The following is a 14,414-nucleotide window of genomic DNA, read 5'->3' as shown; positions in this document are numbered from 1 at the left end:
AAACTATAATATGATTAGCAATTTATGTGCAATTATAAAGACAGAGTGCCAATTTTAACACTTTGATAAAATTATTAAAATAGTGTCCTTTTCTTTACCTGAGCAATGACACTAGTATATTATCGATTAGATACGGTGTAAAGTGAAATTGGCATCTTAGTTCATGCTTATTTGTCCACGTAATTGCCCCATTCTACCATATATAAGGGTGGATACGAACTAGATCGAGTTTAAATATTTATTGATTCTAGTTCAACTCAAATAGAAAATTATCCAATTCATATTTGATTTGAATTTGTTAAATCAAAATTATGTCTGACTCTAATTAAAAACGGCTAAACTCGGTTTGACTCAATTTTGTAACTCGAATTAATGATTTAAATTTGTAACTCATTTTGGTTCAAATTCGTAATTTAAATTGATAATTCGAATTTATGACTTGAGTTTATGGTTTTAACTAAATAATATTCAAAATTATTAATTCAAACCACCAATTTCATATACGGTATGCTTAATCTCTTTTTTTTTTTTTTTGTCTAATAACAGTTGATAGAAACTTAAAAAAATATATAGAGAGGGTTGGATTTGATTTATATTGAACTCAAATAAGAATCACTTTGAGATTGATCAATTGAGTCTTGAAGCAAATTCAAAATTAGTTTTACTTTAAATATGATCAGAGCTAACTCAAATTTGACTCATTTTATATGAGTTCGAGTAGCTCATATCAAATTTAATCTTAGTCATAGGATAAATCTAAACCGAATTGAGTCTAAATATCCCATAGTTTGAGTTTGATTCAAATAAAAAATAGTTTAACATGATCAAATTTGAATTCGGCCCAAATCAGTGGCTCAAATTTATGATTTAGATTTGAAAATCTAATTTATAACACATTGATAAAACGATATTGTTTTTATCCAATAATGAATAAAACTACATTAACTCGGAAATTAATTAAAATAGGCATGAAATTAGCCGTGTAAACCTTTTTCAACAAAATTTATGTAGTTTTATCTTTTTGAGCAAATTGTATTTTTTCTTTCAAAAATACCTTTCATTCTATTTCTGTAATACCCTCAGGTATATTTTAAGAGCAATTACGTTTTTTAACCCTATTTGGAGATACTTCCAATTGTATGTGTGTGTTTGTAGTATATATAGATATATATAAAACAAAAACAAAAACAAAAACAAAAATGTTTGGAGAGCAAAGTCAATAAAGGAAGAAAAAGTATGTAAATATATATGGTTGGAGAGAAAAGTCAATACATAACCTTTACCTTCTGTTTTTTTTTTTTTCCATCATTTTCCCGTCTCTTCTAGAGGAGGCAGTTTCTTCCTTTTTTTGCTGTGTTTTTGAAGGAAAGTAAGTAATTTGGAAGGGTTTTGGAAGATAGATAAGGAAGGAAAAGAAGAGTAAGCATTTTGGGAGCCTTGGTAAACCAAAGATCTCTTTCTTTTTCCCTTTTCCTATGTTTATATATATATTGGATGTATGTTATATGAATATATTAGCATGTTTTGATGTTGATTTAAGGTGATTTTGGTGATAAAAGAAGTAAAACAAAGAGAAGGAAGTCAACTTGTAAAGATTTGGCTTGAAACAAGGTAAGGGGAATCATCTTTGATATGTTGTATGTTTTAGGCTTTTGATTCCTTGGATCTATGTTATAAATGATGATTTTGAAGTTGAGGAATGTTGTCTTGCCATTTGGGATGTCTATGTGTGTTATTTTGTTCATGGCAAAAAGTTGCATGATATTTACAGTTTTTGCCACTGAGTTCGTCCCATGTTTTGACTATCTTATCTGATGAATTATAAGTGCTATTATATCTTGTTGGAAAGCTCTTTGAATTCTCTTTCCAATGATATATAGCTTGTATGAATTAGAGATCATTTGGATTGTTAAATATTGCATGAACCATAAGGACTGTTTTATTAAATAAACAGAGGAGGTAGTTTTTGCCACTGACTTTAGCGCACGTTTTGACTGTCTTATCTATTGAATTATGAGTGCTATTATAGCTTGTTGGAAATATTTTTGAATCCTCTTTTCAACGATATATAGCTTGTATGAATTAGAAACTGTTTGGGTTGTTAGATTGTATGAAAAAGTAGGCTGCCCTGCTAAATGACTGTTCTGTGAACAATATTTCGTAGTTCTGGGCAAGAAAGAAAAGGAGGAGAAAAAAAAGAAAAGAAAGGAAAGGAAAGAAAAGAAGAAAAGAAAAAAGAAAGAAAGGAATTCGGGGCTCAAGATTTAGGGGTCGTCCCAAGAGTAATGTCTGGTGAGTTATGAATAAATTTAGATGGAAGCAAAATTAGTAAAATATAAGACCCGTATGCATGCTATAAACTATAAGGGGGCACTTTACACTACACCGCCCGTAGTAGGGCACGTTCGCAGTAGGGCACGTCCGTAATAGGACATAGACCCCCAGTAGGGTCGGCTCGCAGTAGAGCATGTTCGTAGTAGAGCTCAATTCAGATTCAGAAATGGTGTAGTGAAAGAAAGAAAAAAAGCTCGAGCTTAGAAAAGTATCAAATCCTTATAGTCAGTTTCCAAAAATTATCAAATAGACATCAGATGGGACAAAGTATGACCCAAATAGTAAAACATGAACTAGATTACCCCCTTGATTTCTTATGGGGGTTATGAGTGAGGTTGAGTCCCGAAAGTGAGTTAGAACAGGAAAGGAAATAGTTTACTTAATTCTTTCCCCTTACTGAGTGTTCTTATCACTCACTTCATTTTTTTTCATAATTGCAAGTACAGGTGATCGAGGTAGCTGCGAGGCAGGGTCAGGTCAACGTAGGTAGATCCGGCTGGAGTATGTTATCTCTGGTTTATATTACATGCATACAATGGCATGTTCTTGTCGACTTTTGACTTTTTGAGATTATGGTACAATTGCATATGATTACTCCCTGTTTTCAGATGCTTTCAGTTGAGTTTTCATATGAGTATATACATCTTTTATTCGCTTCCAGATTTTCAGTTTTCTTGAAATACTTTCTAAACATTTTTAATGATGCGTTTATTTTAAAGTATTTCAAAAAAGAAAAAAAAATAGACGCTCCGGATATTAATTCGTAACATTTCTCCTTCGGTGGGTAGTATTTCTAGGAAGGGGTGTTACAATTTCTTTCTATGTAGAGTAGTTTTTATTGGAAAATCTTATTTTTGAGAGTATACAAATGAAGTTTAAATTAATTTTTATGTAATTGTTAAGATTTACAAATAAAAAACAGATTAATTTCTGATATAATAGTTGATATTTACATATCATTACAAAATGATGAACATAACTATACATGGTGCATATGGGTTGTGCACAAGTGTAAATAGGTAGGCGTTTTTTCGAAAGGGTACGAAAATGAACAAAAGAGTGTATGCTTTTTTGAAAAGGTGTGTTTTTTCGAGAGGGTGCGAAAATGTGTGAAATGTTGCTCAAATATACGAATGTGTGAAGAGATATGTAAAAATGTGAAGAGGTGCGTAAAAATATAAAAAGGATGGGTGAAAATATAAAAAAATAATATATATATATATAAACACACACACACACCCCATTACTCATTTTCTCACCCTTTCGAAAAAAATGTGCACATTTTCACACTCGTACACAACCCATATGCACCTTATATAGTTATATTTATCATTTAGTAATGATATGTAAATATTAATTATTATATTAGAAATTAATCTAAACTTAATTTGTATACTCTCAAAAATAAGATTTTCCAATAAAAACTATCCTGCATAGGAAGAAATAGGATAAAAGGTATTTTTGAAAGAAAAAAATATAATTTGCTTAAAAAAATAAAATTACAAAAATTTTATCAAAAAAGGTTTACGCGGCTAATTCGTTGCCTATTTTAATTAATTTCTCACATTAACTTGATAACTACGTGATATCTCTAAAACAAATTGCAACCTTAATAGTCAAGATGGATTAATAGACCAAAATAACAATGTTTTAATAATTGATTAATAACTCTAATTTGAACTAAATTAAACTAAATTTTAAAATCAAATCAGTTTGATTCAAATTCAATCTTACTTAGCCGATATGGATTAATGGGTAATTTATTAAAAATTTAATAATATTGGATTAAGTTAAGCCAACCCACATGTATAGTAAAAGCAGCAGGTGCATGGTGGTTTCATAACGGCTTCCAATTACTTCATTGGACAATAAAACTTAGTGGGATTAGAAATCAAATATTATGTTGACCTAGACAACACAAACCCAATTTAAATTCTGCTTTGGCGTTGCGTTGAAACCAAAAGCGTTGCTCCACTCCACTATTTTTGTCTCATTACCATTTTCACTAACTAACTATGTCATTTTCATACAGGCCAAATAACCATTTTCCACCCTAGGTTTGATGTAAGTATTTTTTTATTTATTAATTATAAAATTTTAAATATTTATTTATTTATTAATTTTTTTTATTATTATTAAAAATAAAATTGTTATTTAATAAAAATATTTAAAAAAACCATAAATTCATTACATTTTTTCTTAGACTTAAAAACTAATAATTTCTCTATAATTCAAAATTTGAAAAATAACTATTTTCTCTTAGGGTTTGTATTTTTTCTCCCACTGCTTCTCCAATAATCAAAGGATGAATCGTAGGCTTTTCACAGTTATAATTAGTTTTTAAGTTTGAGGAAAAATATGATGAATTTATAGTTTTTTTAAATATTTTTATTAAATAATAATTTTTTCCCTACACTAACAGTGAAATTTAACAGACGGGATGAGTATTTAAATTTTTTATAGTTAACAAGTGAAAAATTATGTTTGCATCAAACATTGGGTGGGAAATAGTCATTTGGCATTTCATATACACTAAATAAATATTTTTATGTGCTATCGAAATATTTGTTGAATTAAGTACTATACTCAAATCGAGCTTGAGCTCCATGTTACTCAATTTGGTAAACTTGTAGCTTGACTCTCGAATATGATTTTAATAATCTCTATAAGATTAAAATATTGAATTTACATTTTTATAATTTTATTTTATAATCAATTAATGATTAACAAAACTAGTGAAACATTATAACTTTTAAATAAAATATTTGAATTTGAGTTTCTTTCACGTTTATAAAATATTTGAAAGAATATAAAATGTCATTGATAAATACATAAGTTGTAGGGTTTAATTGTAATTTATTGAATCGAACTTGAATTATTAAACAATACTTAAAATTAATCGAAACAGGCTCAAATTCAATATTACCTAACCCAATTTGGCTTAATTATAACTCTATTCACCAATACCTAAAATTTGAATTTTTTGATAAATTATGTAATAAAGGTGATTAAAATAATCAGATCAAATCAGTTGGTCCAATAAAATCAAATGGTCGACCGTATTGAGTCAAATTTTAATATTATACGTGATTAAATCAAATAAACCTATAATTAAATTAAATGAATCATATCAAATTGTGATTCAGTCATCAGGTTAATGTGCTCAAACCCTGACGCTAATGTTGGTGTAAAAAATTTTCAATTGTCGAGTCTCGACATTTAAAGGGCATGAGTCATACCATCACGCCATATGCTGGAGCTCGAGTTCGATATGCGCTGACGAGGTAAGCCACAATGCTGCCGATTTTATATCTGCAATGTTGAAGTCCCAATTTAATTAGAAAAGATTTGGATTGACCCCTTGACTGGGTCAAAATATTGCTTCAAAATTCAGATTATATTTAAAAACAATTTAACTGAAAATTTAAAATTAAAATTGTTAAAAAGTGGATTTGTCCGAGTCGTTACTCGGTAATACCCGACCTAACAAACCCAACTCACCACTCAGCCGCCGCCAGCAAATCAGAAGGCTGAAGGCCCCAAGTTTTCCCGCGTCAACACCAAATAGAATTAAATTAAATTAAATTAAAAAAAAGAGAAAATTCCTTCCCCTTCCTCAACTCCGATTCCTTGCTTCTATGACTCTCTCAACGCGAACTCACCTTGGACCAGTTCGCCCTGTCACAATTAACAAACTCTTAAAACTAAACGCCTCCAACGAAATTTTCCATTCAATCTTCTTTCTTCGCCATGACCTTCCTTCTCCTTCTTTCTCTCCTCTCTCTTCTCTCGCTCTCCCTCTTTCAAAATTCTGGTGCAACTCTTTCAGGCACTTTTATTGATTGCGGTGCGCTGGTGGGGTCCACAATCGACGGAATACGATGGCTTCCAGACACCGATTACGTCGGGAGTGGGACCCCCAAGAACATCACGGCAAACGTCACGGTGGAGACTCTTTCCACCGTTCGATCGTTCCCGAAAGAGCTCAACCGCAAATTCTGTTACGAAGTTCCCGTGTTTCGCGGGGCGAGGTATATGGTGAGGGCCACTTACTACTACGGAGGGGTCAACGGTTATAATTCCCCCCCGGTGTTTGATCAGATGGTGGACGGGACTTTCTGGGGCGTGGTCAATACGACGGCGGATTACGAGCAAGGGTTGTCGTCGTATTATGAGGGAGTCTTTTTGGCTCAAGGGAAGACTATGAGTGTGTGTATCGGGTCTAATAATTATACGGACTCTGACCCGTTTATTTCAGCTCTGGAGTTTGTGGCTCTGGAAGATTCGGTTTATAACGCCACGGATTTTAGCCAGCATGTGCTCAGTTTGGTTTCCAGGACTAGCTTTGGATACAATGGAACAGACATCATTAAGTAAGCTGAAAATTTTCTTTCTTTTCTCGATGTTTTTAAATACCCATTAATTCGAATTTGGCGTCTGCGAATAAATTTCATATGGGATATTTTTGTGACAGAACTTTGTTTTCTCCTATTGAATTGATGCAGCTTTTAAATTTTCTTAGTTATTGTAGCGGCTAAACTTTCATATTTTCCTTTTAACCGAACCAAACTTATCACTTTGTTTGCATACAAACCTAAAAAAACAATACTAGTTGTGTTTTTTTCCGATAACTTTAATAAAAATTCTAAAGTTTTGGTCACTTATATTGGAAAATCTGAAAGTTCGGTAAAATGTGAAAGTTCAGCCTCTTTAATAAAAAGCAAAGTTTGTTGCTAGTTTGATACCATCCCAATTTCATACGGAAGAATTTATTCTTTGGTTTGTTATTATTTAAACATGGGTTGTAATTTTGGAACCAAGATCAATATAATTTGTGCTTTCAATTGCAACCAAAATAGTTCCCTTATTAGTTATATGCTCAGAATTTTTTTATTATTGCTATGGTTCAATTTTAATGTCAATTTACCTGAGTCATTTAGAATTGAATGATCTTTTTGCAAGTTATCAGTGATATTGTGTCTGGAAGTGCTTTTTTATATTAAAAGTGCTTTTAAAATTTAAGAATGTTTATTGTAGAGTTTGGTTGAAATGTTTTTTCTTTTCTCATGATAGGTGGCATGTGCTCCTTAAAAATAAAAAAGTAAAATAAACAGTTTTTGGATACTGAAATACTGAAACTTACTTTTCTTCAGAAGCACTCCAAGTGCACTATAAAAGATGTTTCATAAAATAACAGTTATGTTGTCCAATTTGATATTTTGAGCACCCACTCTTATATTGGAATTTTTGGTATAAACAGATATCCTGATGATGAATTCAATCGATATTGGGAGCCATTTAGAGACAATGCCCATATGGATACTATAGCAGGAAACAACAATGTATCTGTTTCTGGCTTCTGGAATCTCCCACCTAAGAAAATATTTGACATGGCATTGGCAAGTGGCCCAGAACAACCAATGGAATTCATATGGCCTCCAGTGCTACTTGCAAATTCAAACTACTGCATTGCACTATATTTTGCAGATAATCCTGATTCTGTCTTAGATGGGGGGTCAAGGACGTTTGACATTTTTATAAATCACGTACCATACTATAGAAACCTGACTGTGAAACCAGATGGAGCTGTTGTCTTTGCTAAAGAGTGGCCTCTTTCTGGTGCCACCAATATTACTTTGAATTCTGTTGCTGGTTCAAACAAAGGTCCTCTAATCAATGGTGGAGAGATCTTTCATGTGTTGGACCTTGGAAGGAGAACTCTCACCCGAGATGGTATGTTAAGTAACAGTCTATAAAATATATTGGGCAAGCGAATGATTTTTGTTTCTTATAAAACTGCCATTCTAGTTAAAGGACTAGGTTGTGCCTGGTCAAAACTCATGTTTAAACAAAATTATATGGAAATGAGGTTTATAATTATGGGAACCAAAAAAATAAAAAAAATAAACTCACTAGTTGATCGTTTACTTATGTAATCTGCAATGCAGTGATCATTATGATTTGTGCGTTACTTTGCCTTTCGGTAGGGCTCAGAACCCTTACATAAATTTGCATAACTTATTGCAGTAATAGCATTAGACGAGTTTAAGAAGAGCCTCCAGAACCCTCCACTTGATTGGAATGGCGATCCTTGTTTGCCCCAACAATACACATGGACTGGACTTACTTGCTCTTATGAACGCCGAGTTCGTGTAGTTACCTTGTGAGTTGAAACTAGACATTACCATGGCTATTATCTATGCATTATGTTATCATCCCTAGTAATTGACTGTTGCCTTCTGTTGCCTTTTTTTTTTAATTTCCAGAAATTTGACGAATATGGGTCTGTCAGGAACATTGTCACCCAATATTTCCAGATTGTCAGCCCTGAATAGCATGTAAGTTGTCAAGTAAAATTGCCAATGATTGGAATTTAGAAATAAGCATTTGCTGATTGATGATCTCTTGTTATTGACAGCTTGCTTGGAAACAACAGCTTTTCTGGAATGATTCCTGATCTCAGTCCCTTATCAAAGCTGGAGAAGTTGTATGTTATTACTTCTCTTCTGTTTTTGCATTAGTATTTCTTATTCTGCGTTAAGTGAGCCGTTTCATTGCATAAGGCATGCATCAGTGAGCCAATATATAAAATGCTATCATAAGTTTCAACATGGAATCTATTATACCTGCTGTTCTAATACAGTAATCCATTTCATATTTGGGGATTGATATATATTTGTGTTAACTTATCAATGAACCAAAGAGACCATTTTTTGACAATTTTTATGGGATTTATTTCATTTCCCTAATTTAATGTCCTTTCTCATTAAAGGCATTTGGAAGACAACCGATTCAGTGGAGAGATTCCTCAATCCCTCGGAAACATACCAGGCTTGCGTGAACTGTAAGTCATGCTCTCACAACAGAATATCCATGGCTTTTTTTCCTCCTTATCATTTTATGCAATTAATGATTGTTCTACTCTGACTACAGAAACATTACTTTAGTTTAACATATAACTATCACAATTCAGGGTATTTTATGCATAAAACCTGTTTTTTCTATGGTATATATATAGTTCTTTTATGCTTGTAACCTCTTTATTAAAACTACACAATCTTCAAATATTGTTTCTGAATCAAAGTATTCAGGAAGTATTCATCTTTCACAACTAAAATCAGGTTTATTTAAATAATGGGATTCTTTCCTTAAGCATACCAGGACTTCTAATTAGATTCTAGAACCACTGTAATGGTATGGGTAATATATATTAAATCTCTGGTGTTGTATCTCTGCATAGTTTGTAGATAAGCTTTTGGTGCAAGGTTAGACAAATGTCCATGGACCTCTCTCTACTTATCTTTCATGCACACCTTATATGACTTCCATAGCGTGGTTTCAGCAGCTTCTCTAAATCATATGGTTTATTGGTAAAAAAGAGACACATAAATCTGTATGGAGCATTAAAGCTAATGGCTGCATGTGCAAGCCTTATTTAGAGCTGGTAACTACTTCATGAGAATCTGGACCTGCCTCAATCAATGGCAGTTGATTTTTGCATTCTATCATTTTGAAATCCAAGTGGACAGTGTTTCAGCTTTTCTGGAAAATATACATATGCCCATTATTAGTGTTCCACATCACAGTATGTGTGAGCATTTATGTCTTGCCATAGAAACAATAGATTAAATAAATACCCCTTATGGGCCGAAATATCAGAATTGAACTTTTGTATCACTATGTAATGCACCTGAAGCACCTGAAAGACTATAGATTGGCTTGCTGGTGAGAACTTCTGTTATAATGTAAAACTATTACCCATGTTCAATTAGGTATTGGGTCTTAAGGACAATACTGTAGGTATCGACTTGATAATGCATATTTCTCTGTTTTGAAATTCTTGTGATTTAGCTCATCCACCTATATAATGCCTTCAGAACTTTCTGGTAATTGATGCATGACAAGCGATATCTTGAAATTCTTGCATGATTACCATCTACTAGTCTCATTTGCTTGTGTAGAATCTGACTCATTTATTTACACTGATTACCATCTACTAGTCATAAGCAAACAGATATGCTTATTGTTGATGTTTTTTACTATATCTGTTCATAAGCACGCTTGTTATCATGTTTTATATATCCAGATCATTTTTCCAATTATTGCCTTGCATGACAACACAATTGGACTGTTGTTTGAATCATCTCTTTCCCATCTGGAGTTTTGTACTGAATTGTCGAGTGGACGCCATGATTTGATTCTTCATGTATCTGATAGAGTTCCTTTTGTCTTTCAGATTCTTACAAAACAATAATTTGACTGGTGAAATCCCCAGTAGTCTCCTCAACAAATCTGAATTAAACCTCAAGTGAGTTCAATATCACAAGTATTACTATTCACATCTTTGCAATCATCAATTTAAGCTCATTGTTTTAATTTGCTTCATCAGGACTTCTCCTGGAAATCAACTTTCTTCTCCACCACCATCTTGAGCAAATGATGTCCATTCGGTATGAAGGTGACCGTGTCATATTTATCAGGGAACTTGCTTTTAACCCACCCGTGTGAATCTATATTAACTACATAAATTGCCCCAGCCATAACATTTGGTTTTGAAATTTTTGATTGACACTTAGCTCCAAATGTGGAATTTAAATTGTCACGCTTAGCTTTTTCTAGTTTGAGCATGTGAATGCAATTTGCAGCCTCCATATTTGTATACTTGTAATTCTTGTCCATATGCAGTCAGTCTGCAGGGTTTTTTTTTTTTTTTTTTCTTGGCACAAAGGGATCAAATTGTATTACACATTTGTCTTTGTAGAGATTTCTTGTAATTTTATATTTTATTTTAATTATATATATATATATATATATATATATTTATTTATTTATTTATTTATTCCAAGTACTGGATTGTACAATGTAAGCCCCATATGATGTGGCTGTATTTTGTTCTTTTATGGCTTCACTGATTGGAATCAATTATAAGCACATAACTGGCTTGTATTTTCCCCAATTTCTTCAGCTGCCATTTGACTGAAACTTGGTTATCTGACTTACCGGTTAATAAAATTTGGTGACATCTGTTTGTCAAATGAGTACTCTTATGTGTGCACAAATTTGTTCACAAATAATGATATATTATTATATGATTGAGTAATTTAAAATTAAAGATAAAATAACATTCAATTATATAATGACACATTATTATTTGTATACAAAATTGTACATATTATTTGTACACGTAATTTTATTATTGTCAAATTGTATTCAATATAAGGGTGGATTTGTGTCGAACAGGTTTAGACTCAATTTAAATGAGTTGAGTTTGAGCAAAAGTAGTCTCAACTCTAACTCGAAAGAGATTCATCTTCTTTGATCATTTTTTAATCTTTTCTAACGGTTCTTCTTTTTTCAACGACTTATCTTGCAAACTTAAAATCATTTTGAATTAAAATTAAGTTTAAACGTATCATTCTTGATTCGAATAGAGTCAGACTTGGTTCAAATTCATCGCTATGTCAAACCCCAGCATTTTCATCCAAAATGGTGGTAAAAACTTTACATTTTGAAATTCTGATTGACCTTTTAAGTGAAAAGGAAAGGTGAGCTGGTCACTGGCAAGTGGTTGTATGGTCAAGCTTACACCGGCTGCCTAGCGCACTTTCTTGCCATGCATAAGGCCTCTAAACCATGGTGGATTCAACTCAAATAAAGCTCGAATATGAGTTAATTTGAGTTTAATTTGAATCTATTATAATCAAGAATCAAATTCAAACTGACTAAAGATGTTATTAGAAGGTTGACAATGAAATAAATAGTATTATAAATAAAATAAATAATATTACCGACGAAACAAATAAACGTCATATAAAGATTTGAATTGAATTCAAACTAAAACTTCGATTTAAATTCAGTTTGAATTCAACCAAATATCACTTCAAACCAAACCAAGCCTAAACATGAGTTTTGGCTAAAGTTCGACTCAATTCTATTATGATCAGTTCAAACCAAATTCAAATTGAATAGTATTACAAGTATAACGAATAATACTGTTATATAAATAATCAATATCGTTGGAAGGGGATTAAAACTAAGTTTAAACTACGATGTCAAACTAAAACTCCAATTTGAAATCAGTCTCTTTTGCTAAAAATAATTCATGACTCATTAGTGCAAACTGCAGAGGCCACACTAATTAGATTCCTCTGGTCTGGCTTTCGCTGAGTTTAATTTTCTCTTGTAGGACCCCATGATTCAGAATCCCTGCATCCCGCATGTGCCATGACTGCTCACATTCTTCCTACCATCCATGGCAGCCATGGAAATGCTGTTTCATTTTAGCACCAGAAAGGAAAGAGGAGAAAAGATTTTTTTTGCTAATTACATGCAACAAAATATAAAAAGTTGGCATTTACATTGTAATACATCTTAACTTATCCAACATTATCAACATTAATCTAACAAGAAAACAGGGGAAAATTTGTCGAACGTAGAAAGAAATTAACGAAATAAACATACGAATTACAATATCTAAAAGTACCGAAATATCAATTTTTTTTTTTGAAAACATTGAATTTTGTTGTTTTTCTTATCATAGGGATTGAACTATTATATTTTTTATTAAATAAACACAATTACAATTGTTTATTTTATTTTAGATGTAAAAATACAAAAGTTCGACCCCGTTCAATAGAATTTTGTTTTAGATAAAAAATATGAAAGTTCAGTTCTTTTAAAAAATAAAATTTCGATTGATAATTCATGATTGTTTTTTTTTGTTTTAGATAAAAAAATTTAAAAGTTCAATTTCTTTAAAAAACATGATTTGATTCCTTCAATAGAAAAATGTGACAATTCGATACACCGGATGTTATAATCCCAATTCACCTCTCTAATCTTCCTTTCTTGAAGAGAAATGGTGGCGCCACTGCACTGCTCTTGACTTGTGTGCAGAGAGGCACATTTATAATTGGCCTTATTCTGATACTAGCTGATCTTGTTCTCTGCAGTCCCTTGCTTACCCTCTTAACCTGCTGCTTCTCTCTGCTCCCAGCACCTTCTTTCATCGCTTTTGCTTCTGTTGTCGCCGCCACATCGGTCAGTGAGCTCGAAGAATATGATGTTGAAGAGGAAGAAGAAGATGATGACAAAGAAGAACCCCCTTGCTTCTTTAACCTCAGTAGCTCTTTCCACAAAACGGTGCACTTTGGTGGCCTTGGAGAAGGGTCATCATCAACAAGCCAACTTGCTCTATTTTCAGCTGCCTCTTTATTAACTTCTTTTTCTGCATCTTTTGGTTTCAAGCTGATCTTGTTGAGCTGCTCCGAGTGGTGTGTTTGCCAGAAAGGGAGGAGCTTTCCTTCAAAAAAAAGCTCATCTGCAGTCAACATAGTGTGGCTACTGCCATTGTTGTTGGAGAGAAACTCAAATTCTGCATTGATTCTGGGTTTTTCTTGGTCTTTTTCACTGGTTTCAGAGTGGGGGCTGATGGAAATGAAGCTGTTTTCATCAAGAAATTCAGCAGAGAAAGAAATTCTGGGCGGCTCATTGATGGATCTAGTGGTGGCTTCAGTGGCTTGAACAATTTCTACGGAGGCCATTCTGGATTTGGTTGTGTTTGAGGCGAGATGTGGCTTGAACAAGTGCATGAAGGCTGTGATATATTATGGAACAACTTCAATGAAGTGTTTGGATTTGAACTCAACTAGTTTGGTTTGGTATTTTGTTTGATTTGAAATAAAATTTTAGTTAGATAATTCAATTTGAATCCCTTTGACGGTAATATTTAGGGAAATTAAATTAAAATGACTATTTCACCCTTTTATTAAGCAAAAATATTCAATTTTTTATTTCCAAACAAAAATCTCAATTTTTTCTATTTTTAAGCAAAAATCTCCTAATTTTTTTTTTAAAATATCAGAATTACCCTTCATCACATCTATATAAACTCTTTCACTCTCACTTTCATTATATACACTTAAACACTCACTCTCACTCTCATTTTTACTTAATATCAATTACTACAGGTTAGTTTGAAAGGAAGAAATTCGTATATTTGAATTTGAATCGAAAAAAATCAATTTGTAAAAAAAAATAGTTATATAAATTTTAACTCAATTTAATTTAATTTGTTAAAT

General features: G+C 32.3%; 2 protein-coding genes across 2 annotated transcripts; one reads left to right on the top strand and one right to left on the bottom strand.

Annotated features, from left to right (window-relative positions):
- The first annotated feature begins 5,938 nt into the window (after positions 1-5,938).
- LOC123210195 (probable LRR receptor-like serine/threonine-protein kinase At1g67720) lies at positions 5,939-11,157 on the top strand. Its single transcript, XM_044628424.1, has 8 exons — positions 5,939-6,707; positions 7,595-8,067; positions 8,362-8,497; positions 8,601-8,672; positions 8,753-8,821; positions 9,107-9,178; positions 10,571-10,642; positions 10,724-11,157. Exons 1-8 carry the CDS (start codon positions 6,085-6,087, stop codon positions 10,764-10,766), a joined length of 1,560 nt encoding a protein of 519 aa, XP_044484359.1. The 5' UTR covers positions 5,939-6,084; the 3' UTR covers positions 10,767-11,157.
- Positions 11,158-13,090: 1,933 nt separating this feature from the next.
- LOC123212199 lies at positions 13,091-14,014 on the bottom strand. Its single transcript, XM_044631270.1, has one exon. The coding sequence runs from the start codon at positions 13,923-13,925 to the stop codon at positions 13,161-13,163; it is 765 nt and encodes a 254-aa protein (XP_044487205.1). The 5' UTR covers positions 13,926-14,014; the 3' UTR covers positions 13,091-13,160.
- Between the last annotated feature and the right edge of the window lie 400 nt (positions 14,015-14,414).

The sequence above is a fragment of the Mangifera indica genome, chromosome 3, assembly GCF_011075055.1.
Source record: "Mangifera indica cultivar Alphonso chromosome 3, CATAS_Mindica_2.1, whole genome shotgun sequence".
NCBI lineage: Eukaryota > Viridiplantae > Streptophyta > Magnoliopsida > Sapindales > Anacardiaceae > Mangifera > Mangifera indica.
Note: the sequence above shows the minus strand (reverse complement) of the source record. Positions and strands in the feature narration are given on the sequence as shown.